General features: G+C 36.5%; 1 protein-coding gene across 2 annotated transcripts; it reads left to right on the top strand.

Annotated features, from left to right (window-relative positions):
* The first annotated feature begins 840 nt into the window (after positions 1 to 840).
* On the top strand, positions 841 to 6,907 carry psmc4 (proteasome 26S subunit, ATPase 4). 2 transcript variants are annotated; one of them, XM_087812900.1, is made up of 11 exons: positions 841 to 941; positions 2,305 to 2,403; positions 3,200 to 3,386; positions 3,807 to 3,953; positions 4,486 to 4,595; positions 5,171 to 5,264; positions 5,339 to 5,506; positions 5,660 to 5,736; positions 5,970 to 6,138; positions 6,307 to 6,362; positions 6,476 to 6,907. In XM_087812900.1, exons 1-11 carry the CDS (start codon positions 912 to 914, stop codon positions 6,587 to 6,589), a joined length of 1,251 nt encoding a protein of 416 aa, XP_087669026.1. In that variant the 5' UTR covers positions 841 to 911; the 3' UTR covers positions 6,590 to 6,907. The 2 variants fall into 2 exon arrangements, with proteins under 2 accessions (XP_087669026.1, XP_087669027.1); XM_087812901.1 differs by lacking the exon at positions 841 to 941 and adding an exon at positions 1,312 to 1,390.
* Positions 6,908 to 15,873: the final 8,966 nt, after the last annotated feature.

Here is a 15,873-nt window from a genome sequence, read left to right as displayed (position 1 = left end):
ATTTTTTTTTAACAATGCATCGCAGGATAATATTTATATGTTGTGTTTCTATGCTGGTGTACTCATTTTCTCTATCGCCTTTTCTGTTTTACATTTAAAGGTGACAGAATGTAACTTCATTCAGAAGAGATGTCTTAATAACATATTTCACAATGTTTAAAAAAATGTGCACGGTAAAAAAAAAAAGTAGATTAATAATAATAAAAAAAAAAAGTTTATTATTGGTGTTTTGGTTAATTTATATTCCTATTATATAATATATCTCAATAGTAACCAATGTTATGTCACTTATAGTTCTTTTATTTATTTTACGCATTTATTTATTTTATTTTGTTTACTTTGTTTTATTTTAAATTTCGGTTTGTAATTATGTTTTTCCTTTTTTATAATTATGTATTCTATTTTTTTTGCTTCCAACTGTGTACATGACTTCAATTTTATTTAATTGCAGCAAAATTTTAATTTCTTGAAATTGTATATTTGTATCAGGAGTTTATTAATTTATAATTTGAACGTGCACAGCATTGTCCAACATATACCACTAGATAGCAATTAAGTAAATGCATATATATACTGTTTTCACCAGGATAAATATAGATTTTACTTTGGAGTTTCGGTAATATGACAGCGTGTTTATTGCATTAAAATAATACTAAGATAAATCAAACCTTTATGTCCAAACTAATAACTAATGAAACAAAATAATTGGTCAAGAGACTCAACTTTAATCCACAACGCTGAAGGGCAGATTTCAATGTATACAATTAAAGAAACTATAACGACATTTGATTATCTACCTTTTGTGACGAGACGTTGAAAACAAATGAATGAAACACAAAAAACAACATTACCCATGATGCAACAACTTTAAGTACTACGTTTCTACGTCATATCCCGTGTCTAAAATCAACATGGAGGACGTAGCCGTCGAAAAGAGCCCGGTAAGAGTCCGTGAGATTGTTCCGCGAATTGAAATTTAATCGACAGAGAACGTCTGCAGCGGTCTGAACGTCGTGCTGAGCAGGGTTTGTGTTGTGTCGGTGAGCGATGCAGTGATTTGCGATGTTTTTGTCCGTCTATCGTGACATTATATCGGTGAAAATTGAATCCTGCCGATTCATTCTGTGTACTTGCTCTGTCATGTAGCTGCTAGCATTAGCATCTTTACGTTGTGTCTTGGCTCAAACAATTGTTTTGAACTATTACGTTGCAAACCCTTAACTTGGTCATAAAGAGCATTAAAGACGTTTCAAATAATAACGTAATAGTTTACATTATATCGACTCTTAGCCGTCTGTCAGTTGGTCGCTAACTCAGAGAGAGCTAATATAAGCTAGCATAGTGTCGATCATTGTCTCTTTTACTTTTTTAATTTGACAGTATTTCCCAGGTAATTTAGTTTGGACTGTTATTACAGCATATAAGTGTATGCTTTAGCAATGTATAATAAACAAAAAGGATTGTGTATTTGCTAAATCAATAAATAAATTGTCATTTGATAGGCATGTTTTTTAATATGTGAAATATTTATTGATTTGTATGACATCTTATCAGGTAGTTCTTGTTATGTTGATTGTAGTTGTATAAGTATAATTTCCTTTGATAAATATTAAGAAAGTTATTGATAATTAAACCCAGAGAAAATTCACTAATTTATGGTCAACCTCCTTATTAATAACTCGATAGGGTTTAATATTTTAGGTGTAACCTTTTTGTTAAATCCCACTTTCGAAATGTCATCGCTTGAACACTATATACCCTGTTTTAAAAAACAAATTTCCACACAAAGAAACGGTAAAAAGCGGTCTCGGTATGTAATAATCATGATTTATCGTTTTTAATCAATTCATTTATGTTAAATTAAAAGATTTGCCTCTAAAAATATGCATAGAAAAGGCAAAAGATTGAACAGACATAATTTGTAAAGCACAGTTAAGGTGTATTTTTTATTAATTAAATTCATTAAGTTTGCATTGCAAATGACTGAAAATGTCAGTAAACATGCAGACAGCTTGTCCAAAAAACAATGTGGGAACGTGTACATTTATTATTCTGGATAAACTAGGGTTTGTACTACATCAATATTGTTGTATAGTGGTGACGAAAACAACGCAAATGCGGTTGAACGGGTTAATACTGCTACTCAGATTTCAACAATAGATGAAACGCTCGGTGTGACCACTGCCGATATCCAGCAAGCTGCAAATACACACATGCCTATATTTGTATGTCTTACAAGTACACCCCATCTTTATGTTACCTTTTTAAGAGAACCTCATGCATTGTCTTTTTTTTTTTTTACAGGAAGAAATGCCTGCAATATTGAGCTCCAGACCTCAGACTGGTCTGTCCTTTTTGGCGCCTGAACCAGAGGACCTTGAGGATCTTTACAGCAGATATAAGGTTTGGCCAACAATAGCACTTGAAAAAAAGATTTAATTGATTTAGAAAGATTTCAATAACACTGTACAATATAAATTATAAGAGCATAAAATAGTTTATTGCACATCCTCGTTGATTTATTATTACAATAATATGCTAAAGTTTGAAACTTCGTTTCCTTTTTTTTCACTTAAAACACCCCAATTACAGATATAACCTGGGTTCTACAAATGTGCAAGGACACCATGGTCATAGCCTGTAGAGGGCGCAGCACGCATTAAGTAGAACCTTTTGTTGAATCCAAGTAGAAAACTAAAGTACATTTTTATTTTTCAAGAGCAGAATCTTAATCAAATTGAAATTAATCGTGTCAGAACCTTGTGACTGAAATGTAATCAAATCAGGAAACTGGCCCAACCCCCTGTTCCTAGTCTTCCAAATAGGATGGATTAACGTCAAACATTTTTTAATTAAACACCTAAGAAGGACAACTATTGGCCTTAAAATTATATTCGTATGGTTTGTTACTGCTTATCCTGTATTTAGAAATGATGCTGTTGTAAATACTTTCCCTTTATCATTATTCACATCCTGTATTAGTATAGTCTTGATATAATGTCCCTTTTAAGACTCTGTAGAAATATTAATACATGGAAAAGGATTGAATAACATTCATCACATTAGTTAATTTTAAAATGTATATCTATTAACAGTACATAAAGGGAACTATATTTTAGTGAAATCAAAGAGTAGACCAGTTCTCTGAATGTGGAATTTATCCTAATTATTCACAGTTTAACTTTTTTTTTTTTTGCAGAAACTGCAACAGGAGCTGGAGTTCCTGGAGGTGCAAGAAGAGTATATTAAAGATGAGCAGAAAAACCTGAAGAAAGAGTTTCTTCATGCACAGGAGGAGGTGAAACGGATACAGAGCATCCCTTTAGTCATTGGGCAATTTCTGGAAGCAGTTGATCAAAACACGGCAATCGTTGGCTCCACCACAGGTACATTGAAAGTTGTATTGTCCTCGAAAATGTCCTTTTGTTTTTGTCCATCTAATGTGAGACGGATTATACTGTACGAATCTGGCGAACATGGAAATTCTCTGCATAAAATATTGTACATTTTCCAACCAATATAACGGTAAATACAGTTAAATAATTCATCTCATTTATCATTTATCTTATCAATGTGTGACTAGCCTGTGGGCTGCAAGCATTAAAACATTCAGGGGAGAACAACATGGATATCTAATGATGCATAAACAACGCTACTTATAATCCTCCGTGTTCAGACCTGTCATCTCATTGAGGGCGTACATAATTTTCCTGTAAGCGTTTCCATTTAAATAATTCAGTGTCATGCCCGTGTTTTTAGTCGTTCTTAATTCATAACTCTTTTCTCCGTCCGTCTTTAATTGTCAGGTTCCAACTACTACGTGCGCATCCTGAGCACCATTGACAGGGAACTGCTGAAGCCCAATGCCTCGGTTGCCCTGCATAAGCACAGCAATGCCCTGGTGGATGTTCTTCCCCCTGAAGCTGACAGCAGCATCATGATGCTGACGTCTGGTAAAACACTTACACTAATACTCTCTCTGAGGATTTTGAGTCTTTCGGCTCATGGAAATGCTTAAGGTGGATAAAGCTCATCAATGTGACAGGATGGATAAATGTTAACACTTTGTCTACAGGAGACTTTTTTTTAAGCATATTTGGAATGTCTCCCTATTTCTCTGGATTTGTACAGTAAGCATGTGACGCTGTTTAAAAAAAAAAAAAAAAAAAGAAAAGTGTAATCTCTAATGCTTATACAGTTGTTTGTAAGATAAGGAATATTAATTTCTACAGAATTATAAATACATTCATTTACCATACAGGTTATTTTATGAAAATGAAAGAGTTTATTTCATAACGATATTAAGATGAAACTAAAAAGAACAGGCATTTTAAAAAGGTGAGTGGTGCTGAACTACTGCTTAAGCTCACCTTTAAGTGGTATTATTAATTAGCTGATTTAAGAAGACCTTATTATTTTCAATTTTCTATAGGAAAAGTATTGATTCATGTTAATGTAAGCTGACTTCTACGTTTGTCTTTCCAGATCAAAAGCCGGATGTCATGTATGCAGACATCGGTGGTATGGACATCCAGAAGCAGGAGGTCCGAGAAGCTGTGGAGCTGCCGCTCACCCACTTCGAGCTCTACAAACAGGTTAAAACTGCCACTTGTCATAACATAAGACTTCATGTACATGGATATTTTTGTAGAAATTAATTTGTCTATAATATATCACGCTGTACACCTTAAATGATGACAGGTGTGTAATTGCAAGATTTTGCTAACACAATACGAATCTGGGGCAACGATACGATATATTGTATTTTATATCAAAACTGTAGGAACAAAGATATATTTGTAGTATTGAGTACTTTAGTCTAGTGTTGGAGAATTTACAGACCACATTTCTTTTGACAAGGTCGCAACTGCTTTGTTTTGAAACCAAAATATGAACAAACATCAGCTTTAAAAAGCTGCTGGAGTTGACTGTATCCTCTCGTCCTCAGTCATCGCTGGGATTTCATTGTTTCTTTAGCTGAGGACATGATCACTGCTGCCATCTAGTGGCCAGAAGTTTAATTTTTATATTTTGTTTTTGCAATATTTAAGTGTATTGAGATATATATCTATATCTATAGATATAGATTGATAAATTTTTTCTTTTTTACAAACTATATGATCTTTGTCATTTTGACTCTAATCCCGCTGCTCTTTCCTTGTGCTATCAGATTGGCATTGACCCACCCAGAGGTGTTCTAATGTATGGACCACCAGGTTGCGGGAAGACGATGTTGGCCAAGGCTGTCGCTCACCACACTACAGGTCAGTCCGACGTTTGTTTCGTTTGTTTCATTCAAGATTGTTGTCGACATACCGTCTGTTTCGTTTGTCGACAGCTGCCTTTATCCGCGTGGTGGGCTCAGAGTTCGTTCAGAAATATCTGGGAGAAGGACCTCGCATGGTGCGCGATGTCTTCAGGCTGGCAAAAGAAAACGCCCCCGCTATCATCTTCATCGACGAGATCGACGCCATCGCCACCAAACGATTTGACGCCCAGACCGGAGGTATCGACGCACCACTTACAAATGTCCATGCAAATACTTGTCTCTCCTTTGCATGTGAAGTCTATTTGAATCTGACCCCTGCATGGTGTGCTTTACCCAAGGTCAAATATCAAGTTTTAATTTGTTCTGTAATGTTCCCCTGTTTGCTCGCAGCGGACAGAGAGGTCCAGAGAATCCTCCTGGAGCTGCTGAATCAAATGGATGGCTTTGACCAGAACGTCAATGTCAAGGTGAGCGGAAGAATGGCTTCCCCTGGCAGCACTTAACTGTTCCGCTGCACCTTACTCTCGAGTGCTGACTAATGCATGTCCAAATAGAATTCTTCAATGTAGTTCGGCAGTGACTTTGTTTCCCTCAAAGTAACGTTTTGACCTTTGCTAGGCTAGTGCAAACACACTAAATACACTTTCTAAGCAAACAAGCTTCCATTGTTTGACCCATCCTTCGAACTTAAATCCTGCAGGTAATCATGGCCACCAACAGAGCGGACACACTTGACCCTGCCCTCCTACGTCCTGGTCGTCTGGACAGAAAGATAGAGTTCCCTCTGCCAGACCGCAGGCAGAAGCGTCTAATCTTCTCCACCATCACCAGTAAAATGAATCTCTCAGAGGAGGTGGACCTGGAAGACTGTATCCTTGCTCTGTCACGTTTTAATGTTTATTGAAACCGATTTTTTTATTTTAACAAGGATGCTTTTATTTCTAAAATGACAATCCAGTAACGAATAAGGAATATAAAATATTATCCAGCGTGTATCTATTTTTTTAGCCGTCATATTGTCTTTAACTGGTGCACAGATGTGGCTCGTCCAGACAAGATTTCCGGTGCTGATATTAATTCCATCTGCCAGGAGGTAAGATAAAATGTTTTCCAAACCGCTGTGACTCACGAATGCACAGCAAACGATTGCCAAGTGACATTTAAATCTTTGAACTTTGCGATCGTATTTTTCTGTCTCGATCTCAGGCTGGCATGTTGGCGGTGCGGGAGAACAGGTATATCGTGTTGGCCAAAGACTTCGAGAAGGCCTACAAGACGGTCATCAAAAAGGACGAACAGGAACATGAATTCTACAAATAAAAAACAAATGTTGACAGTGTCATTATAATGTCCAGAAACACGGAAAGGAAATCCGCTCAATTTTCGGGGGTTTGTCTTATGTCATCGTGTATCTGTTTTTTTGGGGGCGATTTGAAATCCCGGACTTCGTTTCATGGACAAACTCACTGCAGGGTCACTCAAGGTCGGATAACTTCTGACAAACGTACACCTTGTGTTGGCATGTTTGTGTTTTTGTACAGCCACTCGAGTGGTTCTTATGTGCTCACGACGACCGCTCAGAGGAAACATTTGTATCTATATAAACTCAACAATACCCATTAAAATGTTTTCCAAATACGTCTTCACGTGTGAAATCATGTCGACCCGTAAGAGAAAAAGTGATTTTTATGAACCCTGAAGTTTATTTTTATGGTTTTAATTCACAAATGATGGTAATGCACCACAATGGTGGACCGTTTGATAAAAAGATGTTAGTGATTTGTATCCCCGAGAGGAGAGAACATGAAAATTGACACCGATCCTCCGCCTGTTGTAAAAAAAAAAAAAATAGCCTCCCTCTCTCTGGGCCTCTCGTGTTCTTCTCTTAGGTCAGACTGTTGCAGAGATTCTTCCTCTGAGCCCCGACTGACAAACCACTGAGCAAATCTTATTAACGGCAACTTCTCGTACCTTTTGAAATATAGTTATTGCATAAAAGTCTATTTGCAGTGACATGTAACAGAATCCAAATCTTCAGCTCAGTGTATAAATGTTTTATATATTTAAGTAACATTCAGTTGGTGCAATAATTTACATGTGCAAATATAACATAAGTATATTTTATATCTACATATTTATCTATATATCGCTTCTACTTTTGTATATTAGAGTGATTTTAGGCTATCTATCCACTGTCTTTAATAAAAAAGAAGAAATTCCATAGCGATTAATAAACTTATGTGTAATATCCTCATTCGATCCTTTTAAATGCTGTGTCAAACTTTTGCTCTATTTATCATCGCATTAAACGTGTACTTTAAGTTCTCCATTCTAAAATCAATGTATTTTCCTTCCACTCGGATCACACTGACGTCACGTTAAGAAATCCAAATATTAAATTAATTAAATTAAATTAATTTAAATCAATGTATAGCCCTGCCAAACTTAAAAGTCGCTTAAAAATAGTTTTGTGTACTCAGGGAAAAAAATATTTGGAACTGACGAATTGTGATTCCCTGACGAGAAGTGGGAGGAGAAAAGTGTGTGTGTGTGTGTGTGTGTCCCGCTCACACACCTTCAACTTCACACAGTGGAGAACACGGTCTTCTAGGGGGAACAAAAAATATCGCCTCGAACCAAACCAGTCGATCGAAGAAGTTTCAGCAGGTAAAAAACATTTAATTTAACGTATTTTAACTGTTTGGAAATCACAGCGTGGCTGCTAGTTAGCCTGTTAGCTTGTTGATGTTAGCTATCTTTGTATATCCGCAACACTTGTTTAAACTACTTCAATATTTAATGTACGGGTAAAAGTTATATATAATACAATAGACACTCAAGAACACTCATTCAACTACTTTGTGCTTTTTATCCTAAAGTCCACTTTTAACGCAAAGACAACCTTCTTTTACGTCGACTTATCTTCCAAAAACAATATATAAACGTACACGTTTGAATACTTTGTGCTAATCTATTGTCTCTTTGGCTATAATCGTATTAAAGCTAACTTGAGGTAGTTAAAGTGACCGCCTGTTTGAATTAATCCTCCGCATTCTTTTCCCAGTCTTTTGTTTACAAAAAAAAGAAGCGTTTTTATGGCAACCAGAGTTAGTTTGAAACGTTAAAAAAAAAAAAACTGCAGTATTTTCGCCTGTAACTCGTGATCGTTAATGGTTAACTCGTGAGTACAGAATATCGAAACTAGTGTCAAAATGTGAGGGTCTTCTGTCAGTGTCTTTGATGGATCGTTTGGAAGTAGTTATCTAATATTTAGTTTGCCTTTGACACGTATGTTTTCTTTTCCCCCCTCAACAAAGGGCTCCTGGGGTCACCCCCTCCCCCCTGAGGTGTCACTACATCTGTTAGTAAACCAGCATTCTTTTTGAATTCACTGCAGTTTTGCATGTTGGATTGTCACTTTTTTTGTAGTGTTGAACACAAACCTCATTCGAACGTTTGTGTCCCACGTATAATCTGCATTTTCCGTATTTGAAATTCTGTTAATCCGGGCCATACCCCCCCAAAAACTATGGAGAGATACACACATTAATAATATATACTGTGTGAAACGCATGATGATACAATGTATAACAATTATCACAATTGATTTAATGATTTATTTGAACTTATTCACACATGCAGTTCCTCCTCTTTAAGTAAATGCACATCATCGGAACCTTCTTCCTTACGTGTCATTTTCTCTATTTTATTTAAAGCTGGTCGGAAAAGTTTTGTGCAAAGAAAAACACAAACGATGGAAAAATGTTGCCTGCAGCAGTGATCTTGTGAAAGCACTCATGACTAGACATCAATACATTTATTTGTTATTATAGTTCATTTATTGTTAATACTTTAATAAAGTACATATCATGTTCATGTATTTATAAACCCCATGCAAATATTCTTGTGTCACAATTAAGCTTGGTGCTTGTTTCTGTTTTTCTATTGCGTATTTAATTAATTATTTTATTTTGTGTACTATGTTGTGCTTTCCAACACTGTAAATTAAAGTTTCTGATTCTGAAACTTCCAGCTGCTAGATGGTCATTCCATCATACGCTTCTAAAAAAAAAACTATGAAATCATGTTATAGCACAGCGATGACTGAGGACAAGAGGATACAGTTCACTCCAGCATCATATAAACCTGATGTTTGGACATGTTTAAAAAAATAAATAAAAGCAGTTACGACTTTGTCAAGTACTCCAGCAATACTATGAATACATCTTGTATATATATATATGTATGGCAATCTCGTATAGTAACCCATGTATCGCGGTACGTCAAGTGTTTGAAAATACACACACCTAGTGCTGACGTCCGTACCTCTATAAAGTTGTAAATGTGCGGTTCGGTGTGTTTTTCATAGCATAAAAAATTAAGGGGACACATTTTCAAGTAGTAGAAAAAGTAGAATACTATTGACAGCCTGCCAAGTTATTTACCTGATGAGGACTGGGTACTTGGCTACAACTTTTTGCCATTATGATTGCTAAATAATAAGCTGTAGTTGGTAAACATGCATCTTCCAGACAACATTAGTACATCTCTTACTAATGAAAGGATCGTCAAGTCTTTTGGAAAAATGCCTCCTACTTACGAGAAGTAAAGGCTGCTTTTTCTGTTTTATCCTGGTTTCTGTGGAAGCTTTTAGGAATATTAAGCGACCACCAGTTTGATTACATGATTTCTAAATGGGTCATTTGAAGGCCCTTATTCAGAGTAAAATGGTTTAAACATGACGCAAAAAACCTTCTTTTGCATTCTTTTCATTAAATGCGATGTGAGATTGACTCATTAGGAAGGCTGGAGGCAGTATCTCGGCCGCAAACACCGCTTTAAATGAACAAACTGAACCGAGTTGTTGGACTTTATTCATCTAACAGGTCTTTCATTTAACTTTTTTTTTTTTTCAAGTGAGTCAACAACTCTATGCTTGCTCTTTGTACTTCGCTTTCTCTAGTGTTGCATGGAACGAGAACGTTTACCTGTTTTAAATGCAACTAATGTGTTGATTTAAGTGTTTCTTAAATGGATGTTGGACCTCTATTGTACTCCTCAGTATGTGTCTGTTTGAACAAAACTCTCTTTTGATAAAGATATTTTCATTAACCTCTTTAACTTAAGAATAAATCGTCATGATGAGGGACTTACTGCATCTTGGAGAGGAAGACTTTTGATACGTGTGAGTGAGTCGAGAGAGTTGGGTTAAACATTAGTTGCCCTTTACGAGTCTTTGGATAGTTTTTTTCTTTGACGTAATCTGTTCACTCTTCTTTTTCTAAGATAAGATAAGGAGACAATCATTTGAACTGATTTAAAAACGTTCTTTTGTTAGCAGGCCACACACTGAACTCTATAATACGAATGGAGTAAAGTAAGAAAAGTAGAATAAGTTGTACGTTTTTTTCAATTAAAATATTATTATTGATGTTAAGGTACTTGGCAGAAGTGATTTAAAAAAAACAACAATTGCATGCATTTTAGTGAATATTTCCCCTTAAAATCGTGAGATTTCGTTCACAGATCATCAGTTCTTGTACTGCGGCGTAACAAGCCTGTGTACGCTGGGGGAGGGTTTCATTATCACCCCGGTTGTCATCGTTGCTGTCGGCTTGATAACAAACGCTGGCACGGCTCTGTGGAAACGACTTGAGCAAACCACAGGCTAAACGACGAGAAGACAAATTTGGACTGAAGGCGGAGTTGGGTTTTCTTCACTTCCTTTTTGGTTTTTGCTGGAATCGGGGCTCCGGGGAGTTTGTCTCAGAGATGTGTACCAGCTGCCCTCACCGAGGAGGGCTCTGCTTTACGGTGGGTCGCCATGACAAAGATGCTGGCAAATGTTGTTATGTTAGACGCTCCTTTTCCCCCAGGCTGGTTAGCGCATTACTTCATTGCTTGTTCTTGCATAGTTGGTGAGAGTTGAAGGCTGGTTGAGTTTACACGCACAGATGTTTTCCACTTGTATCTTAGCGGGGAAGGCGCTGATGTGGAACTTGTTCTTGTTTAATTCAATCTTTTAATATTTAATTTGGTGTCATGAAATTCAAATTAGGAGTGTAGCAACGCACATCTTTGGATTGAAATGCTTTGAAAACCATTGACGATCCTCTAAATAAACCTGAATTATAAAGCTTTAGAACAAAAACACTTGAAACACTTCTTTAGTTGATAAAAAAAAAACTTTAGCAAATAGCAGCCATTTCCCCATAGAGTTGACCAATAGAAACACTGTCCAATATGTACCAAGAGGTGTTAAGAATACAGTTTAAGTAATAGTCATGTTATTTCTATTTAATTTGTCATCAAATCATAACAAAGTTACTCAAAGACACTTGACAATTCAAGCAAGACTATTTGGCCGAAAAGAAAAATGATTGATTTTCTAATTTCTATATGTTTGTAGTTTCATTTCTGCCCCCGAAATACAGAAATGAGAACAAAACTTATTTTAATTATAGATTATATTTTTGTGTGTTATGTGTCCTGTATTTATGATTAAAGCTGTGTATTGGTAAGAATCTGCCGATATATGTATCACAATACAGGGGCAACGATACGATATATTCCAATACTGTAGGAATAAGCATATATTTGTAGTATTTAGCTATATTTTAATAGTTGTAGCAAGTTTTAGTTCATAATTTCCATACTGTGTTTTGTTGACGTAACAACTAGTGTGGAGCTAAAAAAAAAAGCATAATTTTTTTCTGTATTATAACATCTGTGTTTTCTTTGTGGCTTGATGTTTACTTTATTCCGCTTAAACGGAATTGTAAGCAGGCTGCAAATAAACGACAAGACTAAAACACTAAATTATCATTTAGAACTCTGGCTCTCAGACAAATGAAAGTATATCTGATAACACGGTTTTCTTTCGAATCACTTCTTTACCACATAATATTCCGGAAGCTTATAATTCACTCCGTGGCTATTTTATCTTCTTCACAGTTTGATACGTTTTCCATAGGCTGGGTATTTATTTAGGCTCTTTTGTAGTTTCTTGTTTTCTTTCCTTTGTAAATATTGAATTATAATGCCCCCCCCCCCGATCCTCCATCTTTATCATATGCTAACAACAGGTGTGCTTATCTCCAATGACGGCATATATTTATACTATATCACACTGGGATGCAAATTGATCACTGGTGAATCACTAGCACCTATAGGTTTTTAGAGTTTTCTTTGGTAGAAAATAAGTAAGTAAATTAGTAATTTATATTTATAAAGCGCTTTTCCAGACCAGGGTCACAAAGCGCTTAAACAGTCAAAAACAAAACTCAATAAAATATATACTTAAAAAATCAAGATAACACTAACAACAACACAGGAGTTCCAGAAAATCAAGGTAAAGAGGAAATATGTGCGTTCTGATAATGTATTGGCAAGAATCTGGACCAACGATACAATATATTGCAAAACTTTAGGAAAAAGGATATATGTGTAGTATTGTAGAGTACTTGACTCTGGTGTTGCAGAATTTACAGACCACATGACTCTTGATGAAGTCGTAACTGCTTTCATTTGTTTTGAAACCAAAATATGTCCAGACATCAGCTTTAAAAGCTGCTGGAGTCACTGTATCCTCTCATCCTCAGTCATCGCCTGGATCCAATGGTTTGTCGTCGTTTCTTTAGCTACAGAGGATGCAATGAATGTTGCCACCAAGTGACCATTACAATTAAACTTCAAAATAACTGCTGTTAATACTTGCATGATGATATTAAATTAAAAAAATTTAATTATTTTATTGCAAACACACTTTATTAAAATATAAAACATGAGCTATGATAGAAATAAGTATATAATGCTTTTCTTTCCAAACCCATACAGTGCTGTTAAATATCGATACAGTATCTTAAAAGAAATATCAATATATTCATTAACACTCCTATTTATGAACAAAAAAACAACATCTCTCAGGCTACACGTTTCTTAAAGTGCATCATCTACACGAGCTTGCCAGGATGACACGTTGGCGAGTCCCTTTTCTTTCTTGGGAGAGATGCATTTCCACTAGTAACAAGAGAATTCCCAGACTTGTCATGTTTTGTAGCTGAGGGGCTTGAATGCATCGTTTTTAAAGACCACTTTAAAGGGACATTTGCAGCTCCACGATGATGTTTTTTTTTTTTTTACTCAAAAAGAGACCGAAACCACTGCAAAAGTCAAGCGTTTATAATCCAATTAAATTCTGTCATTATTCTTTTGTCAGCGATCTGAATAGACGAATGCAGAGCTGCAGATTTCCGATTAGAAACCAAATGCACAACTGGTTCTCTCAGGTAAATCTCCTCATGAAGCTCTTAAGTGCTTTCCACCATGCTTTTTTTTTCAAATTGAAAGCTATTCTGGGCTCTACTCTTTCGCTTGCTCCTTGTTTGTTCCCACTGGTGCCTCTGTAACTGCCACAGGACTGCGAGTTTTGCACCGTTAAGAAGTGAAATTCTGTCATGACCTCGGGCTAAAGTCCCTGAATGCATCACCCTCCACACGGTCATTTTCAGTTTCCCTTTTTTTAATACCTTTTTTTTTTTTTTTTTTACCCCTTTATGTAAGCGGTCGGCTCCTTTCATCGACACATGTGCAAGCATGCGTGTAAACATACTATACATGTATTATTAATGATGCTTGAGCAACTAGAAAATGTCCCACTGGTCCGGGGGCTTGGAAATGTACAGGCCGGAGTCCATTACATGCTGCAGAATTTGCCTTTTTAAGACTCTGAATGTGGAAGAGACGGATATCCAGGCGGCAAACAATGAAGTCAGAAGTACATTGTGTAACCAGACTGCTGACTCGTCTCCATCTACCCCTTGCGCTCCCCTAAGTCCATTTTGGCTTTTTTTTCCCCTTTTTTTTTTTCTTATTTTGTTCACTCCGAAAATCCTCTTTAACAAGAACAGAATGTCTGATCCAGCCCAGTGGGTTTTTTTATATCTCTGTTAGAAATGCGGCTGCTGGTGAACTCGCGATAAAAGAAGGCCAAAGACGTGACCCTCGAGCAAGGCAGCAAATCCTATCCGACCGTTTTTGTTGAGAATATTCCTGTATCCTGTTACACACACAAACATAACACCAAAACAGAGGAGAATAGAAAGGGTGTATCGGAGGATTAAATATACCCCCAGAAGGATTTTTAAAAAAAAGTGTGTATAGGTTTCAGGTAATTCTACCATATTTAGATAATTATCTCAAGACGTGAAAAGTCGCCGACGTCATGTAACGCCCACGTTATTGTGCGCTCCTTGAATCTCGGCCAAAACGACGGCACTGAATCCTGATCCCTCCGGATTAACCATTGCCTTAAAGGCATTGTTGTTATACGTCCATAATCTATAGTGTTTAATTGAAGGCTCTTTGCGACAGAAGCCGGGTCAACCTCCCATCTGCCGCTAATGTATTCGCACGAGCAAAGAAACATTTCTGTAAATGAAGGTTAAGCTTTGAAAAATACACGGAGGTAAAGGGAAAGGGAAGTGATTTCGAGTAATTAAACAAGTAATTATCAGTATTCATATCTCCTCCGTCGCTCGTAACTTGATTTAGAGTCGTTGCCGCTTCATATCTCGGCTTTTATGACCCATTTTTTTTTTTACAGCGCAGCGACGATTAAGTGATAGATAAGGGCCAGATCCAGCAGCAGAGCGAGGCTGTTTGTTCAATGATCCGTTTCCTTTTTTTTGCACATAAGGCTGTTCGTACACCGAGCAATTGGTCCGATGTGCTTCCAGAGCTGACGCTGTCACCACTTCGCCGATGATTCACGAGGCATGAACTCAAACCCACGGGAGGGAAAAGTAGTTTGTCCTCATGCAAGTCATATTCTGCCCCTCGTTTTCCCCGTCATGCCTTTAGTCGAATTCATTTCCATGTTCTTTTTAAAGTATCACGAAAGAAAAGTTATATTTTTTGCAAATGGTTATACCAGCGGAATCGTGGTTTGGTGTGACAATTCAAATGGTTTCAAAGAGTATAATGGTTTGTGGAATATTGGTTTATTTAGAAGTGATACAATCGTTGACCTCAGGAGGTGGTAGTAGATTTGTCTGGTTATCGTTGTATTTCACTAAACCTTTACATACCCTCAAGAGCGACTTGGTAGCGCTATAATTTTTCGACTTTTGTTTTCTCCTGGCACGATAATGTCACCGACGGGCCATTTGAAGTCATTAAAAGTAGGGATACACTGACAAAATTGTCGCTTTTTTCATAGCGTATTGTTACAGAGGTCGTCATTATTCCTTGCTGGTTTTATGGTAAACAAAGTTTAAAATGTAACTGTATTTTCTTTATTTTATGGTATTCAATTCAAACACTTTATTTAAATAAAGACAAACTTTTTAGTTCTGTTGTGATTTTTGCTTGCTTGTGTTGACTCACAGTAGGGCAAGAAAGTGTATATTTTTACAATAGTATTGGATCGGTATTAGTACTCAAATCCCATTTGTCAGTATCGGGACCATAAAAGTCGGATAAGTGGATCCCTAGTTATGAGTGTTGGTAAAAAACATGCTTATATATAAGTAAGTAAGTCATTTTTATTTGTATAGCGCTTTTCCAGACCAGGGTCACAAAGCGCTTAAACAATCAAAACAATA

This window comes from Callionymus lyra, chromosome 17 (genome assembly GCF_982586985.1).
Source record: "Callionymus lyra chromosome 17, fCalLyr1.hap1.1, whole genome shotgun sequence".
In the NCBI taxonomy this organism is placed as follows: Eukaryota; Metazoa; Chordata; class Actinopteri; order Syngnathiformes; family Callionymidae; genus Callionymus; species Callionymus lyra.
The sequence above is the reverse complement of the archived record's forward strand: the minus strand, read 5'-3'. Positions and strand labels throughout refer to the sequence as shown.

What these genes read in the sequence shown, in the direction of transcription:
- psmc4 (XM_087812900.1), top strand. Translation starts at nt 912, where the DNA reads ATGGAGGACGTAGCCGTCGAAAAGAGCCCG. An exon ending in TAGCCGTCGAAAAGAGCCCG is followed by an intron (nt 942 to 2,304) that starts GTAAGAGTCCGT and finishes TTTTTTTTACAG; the next exon opens with GAAGAAATGCCTGCAATATT. An exon ending in ATTTGACGCCCAGACCGGAG is followed by an intron (nt 5,507 to 5,659) that starts GTATCGACGCAC and finishes GTTTGCTCGCAG; the next exon opens with CGGACAGAGAGGTCCAGAGA.